The following is a 7,370-nucleotide window of genomic DNA, read 5'->3' on the forward strand; positions in this document are numbered from 1 at the left end:
AGTAATAAATGTTATTTGCAGTTAACAATTTTCTTTTTTCTTTATTACAATATTTATGGCAAGACTAGGTATAGATGTAAAATCAAGACTTAAAATAGTTGCATGTCATTATAAGACAAAGTGGTTTATACGGGGAACCTATGCCCAATTTTAGTTAAAATTTAAATTTTCAAACACTTGTAAAATTTTCATGAGAAATTAAGAACATAGATTATTTATTTAGTTTGAGTAAATATTGGCAGTTGTCAAACACTTGTAAAAATTTCACGATACTTTAATTTCAATACTTGTATTTTTTGGGCAATATGGAATCTTTAGTGAAATTGCAAGTGGACAAACAATCTATAATTGAAAGGGCTAGGGTTAATTTTAAAAAGTCACCTCGAGATAGACTTTCATCTCGTGCATACATAAACACTAGATTGGAGTCCCTTGAACAAATTTGGAATGGTTTTTTGGAAACACATAGTGAATTAATTCAGAGAGCTAAAGATAAGGATAGTAGTTATTTTTCCGATGAAGTGTTTGAAACTACAGAGGAATTATATATAACATACAAAAATTAAAAAATTAAAAGAGCAATTAGAGAAGTTTAAAAGTAGCAGTGGAAATGTTCAAGTAGCAGTGGAAATGTGCAAGTTCCAAATCTGTTCAGGGTGATAGCGTAAAACTACCAAAAATTGAAATACCAAAATTTTGTGGCAATTATGCCGAATGGCCGACTTTTAAGGATTTATTTGTATCTTTAATTGATAAGAACGAATGTTTAGATGATGTTCAACGTATGCACTTTTTAAAGGGTTTATTAAAGGGTGAAGCTGAACAACTCCTTAGACACATGCTAGTTACCTCATCAAACTATCAAGAATGTTGGTCTCTTTTAAAAGCTAGATATGATAACAAACGATTTTGTCTAATTGTCTTTTGAGACGTTTGATGAGCCAAACTGTTGTGTCAGGGAACTCTGGTGCCATTAAATGTTTATTGGATACAACCATGGAATGTTTAAACGGCTTGAAAATCTTGGAATCGACGTAAGTTCTTGGGATATTATTATTATTTACATTATAGGAGATAAATTAGATCCTGAATCTCGTAAACTGTGGGAAACTCAGATCAGTAAATTGGAGGAACTACCCAGCTTGACTCAATTTCGGGATTTTCTAGAAGCTCGTTTCAGGGCACTGGAATTTTTAGATGTAAGACCGAGTAATGCAAAGGCTTCTGTAAACGTTCATAAAAGGGTTCATCATGTCACTAATTCTGTGGCCAATGCAACTTCAAGTAATTGTATTTTTTGTAAAGAGAGCCATAAAATTGCAAATTGTAAAGTGTTTGCAAGGGAGAGTTACGAGACGCGTCAAGGTTTTGTGCAAAATAATGGTTTATGTTTTAATTGTCTCGGCTCTAATCATTCACTTATAAAACGACCCACGTCTAAATTATGTATCCTTCCCATTGATACTGATTAATTTTGTTGCTCGTAAGTTTGTATAATTAGAGATTCGTTATTCCACGGTGGGCGGTTTAGTTTATGAAGGACATCTATTGATGTCCTTGCTGGGCGGTATGTTGCATCAATTTCTGATGCAATTTTTATATTATGTGCAATTGTTGCCATTATCGAAACTAGATGGCGGCACTGTGGCGCCGCGGGTCTGGGAATCGCGCTTGTATTGTCGTTCGTCGGATTGCCTATATTGTTAAAATATTATTGTATAAAACACAAAACCCAACTGGTCTGAAATTAAATTCTTTTTATACTTCCGGCTTTAATTTCGTACCTAAAACGGGGAACTTTTTCCAACTGAGGGCTAGTACTAATAGCTAGTACAATGGTAATGACCGTTCTGTCTTAGTTCTTTGCTGCTAGCTGGTGCCCGCATCTTCGTTTGCGTAAACTTTCAGTCCTAAATCGAAGAACAATTAGTTCAGTTCGAAGTGTAATCTTCCAGTGTATTTTATATAAAAACAAATATATTATAATTTCGTCTTGTCATTTAATAAGTCACTTGTCTGTTCTCTTATAGACAATAAATTTAATTTTTAGTTTTATAGCATTGAAATGCTTTATAAATGAGAATTTTTTTCTATTCTTTCAAAAAATTCGACAATAAAAGAATTTAACATTGTAAACACTGCATCCGTGCACTTTATTTGTGCGTAGTAAAATAGTGGAAACAAACAGAAACTTCAAGTTAAATGATACTGGTTATCGCATCTATAAATGATATATCCAACTAAGACCCAAAGAGAGTTCCAGGGTTTGATCTAATTACTCCACAGGTAATCAAAAACCTTCCTAGAAAGTGCATCGTGTTTTTAACAGCTCTTTTTAATGCAATATTCAGAACATCTAATGATAAATGATCTGGATAATATCTAAAGTAATTATGATTCACAAGCCCGGAAAGCCAATTCATGACGCCTCATCTCACCGCCCGATCAGCCTAACTTAGATTTGTTAAAATAATAAGTAGCGGAGTAACTAATGTGTTAGCTATTGAACGAAATGAATTTAGGGGGTCCAGCGTCGGGTCCGGGAGCGAGACAGTATGTCAGGTGTACCTGGAAGTGCGTGTCCAGCGCCTCCTGCACCACGTCGTGCAGCGGCTGCTCGCGCGCCGCGCCCGGCGCCGGCCACAGCCGCGCCACCGCCTCGCCCAGCAGCGCCGCGCCGCCCGGCGCGCTCTCCGCGTACTGCGCACACACACGCACACGCCTGGTTACCCGCGAGCGAGCGACGCTCGACCGTGTACCGGCTTCCTTATTTAACTCTTATCTACTTTTACATGTCGTCTTTTTATAAAGCAAATACCAATTTCTACCCGATACCCACTCATAAGTTCCAAATCACGAACGAAGAGAATCAAAACAAAAAGAAACACGCCTTTTTTTTCGAAATTATGACAATATATCAAATTAAGTAGCATAGATTTAAAATATACAAATATTTTAATGTTTCACATATGGAAACATTGCATACCTGCTGGATGCTATGCAGCCACCACCACACGGCGTCCCGGCAGTTGTACCTGGCGTTCTGGCCGCCGTCCAACAGGTTGGGGATGAGGCCGTGGCGCAGACACGCCGCGTAGGCCAGGATGTGCGCGCGCGCGTCGGCGAAGCGGCCCGTCAGCAGGAACAGGCCGCGCAGCGCCACGAACGTGTCGCGGCCCCAGCAGCGCATGTAGCCCGTGGCGAAGTGCGGCAGGCCCGCCGACAGCGAGCAGGCGGCCGGGCCGGCGGCCGGCAGGCGCGCCGACGGCACGGCGCCCGCCAGCTGCACGCTCGTGAGCGCCAGCTCGCGCGCCCAGCGGGAGCCGCGCGCCGCGCCGCCCAGCCGCGCCAGCGCCGCGCCGCGCACGCAGGCGTGCAGCGCGCGCACCACCGCCGCGAAGTAGGCCGGCACGAGGAAGCGCGGCAGCTCGGCCACGGGGCGCAGCGCCTCGCGGTAGTGCGCCGCCACCTCGCCGAGCCGCGGGTCGCCCTCGAGCCGCCGCCACTGGTACTCGAGCAGCCAGTCGCCGGCGCGCAGGTTGGCGCACAGCGGGTGGCCCAGGTCGTCGTCCCGCGCGATCGGCTCGAGCGCGGAGACGACGCCCTGCAGGCCCGCGTACACGAGCGGGCCGTGGCCGGGCACGTCGTACACGCCGCCGGCGCGCTCGCGCTCCTCGGCGTCGCAGCAGTAGAGCAGCACGTTGAAGTCGCGCAGGTCGAGCGCGGCCAGCAGCGGCGCGGGCAGCGGCGGCGCGGCGCGCGCGGCGGCCAGCGCGGCCAGCGCGGCGGCGTGCGGCGCGGCGGGCGCCACGCGCAGCACCGCCACGCCGCCGGGCGCCAGCGGCCGCAGCGCCAGCTCGGTCACGGGCCCGTCCAGCCGCGCGCCCGCGAACACGCCGGACTGCTCCAGCGGCACGTCCGTGCGCAGCTCCAGCTCGTAGTCGGTGAGCCCGTTTATGAACTCAGGATGGCGCACGTGCTCGCCCGGAGGTTCGTAGGGCCGCCCGGTGCTCCTTGTGAACAGTTGGCGATCGTTTCTTTCAAATACCGATTTTATTCTTTCCAAAAACAAAAACTCTATCTAATTTTTAGTTTTATAGCATTGAAATGCTTTATAAATGAGAAATTTTGAAAGAATAGAAAAAATTTTGATCACGATCCTGCCTCGTGATCAAAATTTTTTCTATTCTTTCAAAATTTCTCATCAAAAACTCTATCGTATCTTTTAAATTTAAAACGTAACAATCTGGAAGAGTTATTAGAGATTTAGGAGTCGTAATACGAAGTTCAGTAAATTTTAGAGATCGAACCGATTTGTATATCGCTAAAGCTACTGAAATCCTCAGTAAGCAGGGCGGTGGGCTCACCCGTGCAGGCGGTGGCGCAGGCGCGCCTCCAGCAGCACGGCGGCCACGCGCCCCTCCACGCGCAGCGGCCGCAGCGCGCGCCCGCCGCACGCCGCCTCGGGCGCCGCGAACGCCGTGCGCGTCACCACCACCACCGACTGCAACACGCGCACGTCAGCGGTCAGTGCGACGCCCCAGCGCCCCCGCGCCCCGCGCCCCGCGCCCCGCGCCCCGCGCCCCGCGCCCCGCACCCACCTCGCGCGTCACCGGGTGGTGGCGCGTCACGGCGATCACGTCAGGGTCCATCTGGTCGACGAACAGCTCGCAGAAGCCGTCGGCGGCGAGCTGGCGGTGCAGGCGGTTGAGCTCGCGGCGCGCGGCCATGAGCCCGCTGGAGAGGCGCACGGCCGGCTCGTCACCCGCCGGCTCGTCTTCCTCCGCCCAGCCCGGGTACAGGCGCCCCTCCTCCACCACGTGGATCTGTGCCGGTTTGTATATACTCATTTTTTGCATGTTTCTTTTTCTGACCATTTTCTAATTTAACAGATCGATTGCGACGTCAATTTTGATCTTTTTAAATATTAACGATGAAATATTTTATTTTATTCGTATTGAAAAAAAGGATGTATACATTATAAGTCAAACAGTACTGATATTCTTTTTTCAAAATAAACTATACTCTTATATGCATATGCAATCGCATTTTGTTGGTTCGCAAATTTTGTTTACAGCTAATAATTAATTTAAAGGCAAAAAAGGGCGGCGAGTAGGCAGGCGTACGCACGTGGTGCGGCACGAGCTCGTCCAGGCCGCGCGTGGAGCCGGCGCCGCACGCCGCGGCCGCCACGAGCGCGGCGCCGGGCAGCACGTCGAACAGCGAGCGGCGCGCCAGCGGGCTGGGGTTGTCGTGCGTGAGGTCCAGCAGCAGCGCGCGCGCCACGCGCGGCCGGGCGGCGCGGGGCGCGGCGCCGCCGGGGGCGCCGGCCGGGACGCCGGACGGGGCGCCGGCCGCGCGCGCCCCGAAGCGGTGCAGCAGCCGGCCCAGCTCGTGCGCGTCGCCCGCGCTCTGCGCCTCTGCAACACGCGCGCCGCCCCCGCTCTAGCATAGCTCACGAGTAATGCCATTATGAAATAAAAATTAAAATCATGTGGTCCCCTTAGATACACACGTTTTTTTTAATAGACTATAAAAAAAACCAATTCGACTGTACTTTCTTTCTTCGAAATATTCAACTGAGTTAAGTGAATTCTATGTTTTACATTTAACGAAGGCTGGGACCTCCCGTTTGGTCCCGTTTAAATTTAGTCTAGTTGAGACAATTTGAAGGCGATTTAGTTTTTTCTAAAAAATAATAATGTATTCGTATAATTCGGGACTTATTACATAATTTCTTGCCCCACATTTGTAACCGTGTAAGTAGTGACTGGGAGCACGGTAACCTCTAATGAGCGCTGTGATGCCGAGGCGGTTGACGAAGATGTTGTCGACGAGGTCGGAGTTGGTGAAGAGCTCGGCCACCACGTACAGGTCGGGCCGCGCGGCGCGCGCGCAGTCCAGCATGTACTCCGCCACCTGCGCACAGCCGCCTCCACTCTACACGCTAAATACTTCGACTATTTTGTTTATTATATTACGCTTTTCTTGATTACATTTCTTTCGGCAACACTTTCCTTTCCCGCTGCACAACTTTTTGCTTTGCCGGAGAACAATAGAATTGTTGACTATTTGAAGAGTAAAATACAGTGAATACAATTTTCATGTCGAAAAATGATGCATCAAATGTTTTAAGAGGCGAAACTCGGCAACCGATCGGAATTATTTACATTAACAGAGGATTATGTCGTAGCGACCACGAAAGTTTCGCAGAAGTTAAAGAAGATGGAAGTAACAAAGTTACAATAAATAAGACATTGCGCGGTGGGGCTGACTGTGGGGAGCCACTCACGTGCAGCGGCGTGGAGTGGCAGTTGTCCAGGCGCAGGCCGTGGAACAGCGCCGCGCTCTGCTCCACGTAGCGCCGCATGTGCGCCCACAGGAACGGGCTGTCCTCCGGCCGCGCGCCGTACCTGCCGCACGAGCGGACGCGTGAGCGGGGGTGTGCGGGTGTGCGGGTGGGGGTGCGGGTGTGGGGGGGCGCGGGCGCACCTCAGCTTGACGCTGTCGCCCCAGGCGATGAGCTCGCGGCGCAGGTACACGCGGCCGTCGAGCTCGCGCGCCGCGAAGTCCTGCAGCGGGTCGGCGCCCATGACCCAGCCGTTGTGCGCCATCACGTAGCGCCCTGCCACAGAGAATTGTAATAATTACGGATTATTTAACGAGCACAAATCGAAGAAGGAAACCGTTTCATTTATTGCAATTAATACCACAAAAAAGGTGTGTGTGCGATTCACACAGGATAGAAGTGAAACTTCAGTAAATCGACAAAAGAATGAATAAAAGAGTATGTGTATTTCTGTCTCATTCTTTGCCGGCTTCATTCTACACATTTTTGTATTTGTGTCGCTTACCTGTCGTTTTTCCGTTGCATCAGGTTTGAAATCACAACGATTCTAAAGAAGTTTCACTTCAAAATTAATATTCGAATCATTGCTTTCAATTTTAATTTCGATTTTAATTAGTGTCGTTGAAAAATTGTAACAAAAATTATAATAAGGTATTAACTATAGAAATTTATATCTACTCCAAATGACAAAATATATGGCTACCCTGATTTTAGATTGAAATTTATTAAAATAAAGTAACAGATGGTTTAAATTTTTGGAAATTTAAATTAAGACTATCTCCGGCCTGAAATGTTCAAGGTTTATTGTATAAGATCATTAAAAAGTTGTGTCTGATACATGGCCAAGCAGAGTTTTGCTCGAGTGAATGTGAGTCTATTTGCTTATTATACGAAAAAAAAAATTAGAATAAAGCACTATATTTAATGTGTATAGAGTCGCGACCACCCATTGTATTTATCAATAAAAATAATAGCAATGGCCGCGGTGGCTCTGCAGACCGTCGTCCCCGTAGATGGCGGC

The 7,370-nt window shown here is 48.1% G+C and overlaps 1 protein-coding gene across 1 annotated transcript in view; it reads right to left on the reverse strand.

The window, feature by feature from the left end:
- Positions 1-2,179: 2,179 nt before the first annotated feature.
- The window catches only part of LOC119831431 (glycogen debranching enzyme-like), a 14,638-nt gene continuing 9,447 nt past the window's right edge, over positions 2,180-7,370 (reverse strand). Inside the window, 9 exon segments of the mRNA XM_038354767.1 lie at positions 2,180-2,700; positions 2,987-4,013; positions 4,368-4,504; positions 4,602-4,826; positions 5,131-5,420; positions 5,787-5,919; positions 6,293-6,413; positions 6,493-6,625; positions 7,349-7,370. The exon segment at positions 7,349-7,370 is cut by the window's right edge and continues 13 nt beyond it. Of these exon segments, the coding sequence (XP_038210695.1) occupies positions 2,497-2,700; positions 2,987-4,013; positions 4,368-4,504; positions 4,602-4,826; positions 5,131-5,420; positions 5,787-5,919; positions 6,293-6,413; positions 6,493-6,625; positions 7,349-7,370 (2,292 nt within the window). The 3' untranslated portion in view covers positions 2,180-2,496.

Source organism: Zerene cesonia, chromosome 13 (genome assembly GCF_012273895.1).
Source record: "Zerene cesonia ecotype Mississippi chromosome 13, Zerene_cesonia_1.1, whole genome shotgun sequence".
Taxonomy (NCBI): Eukaryota; Metazoa; Arthropoda; class Insecta; order Lepidoptera; family Pieridae; genus Zerene; species Zerene cesonia.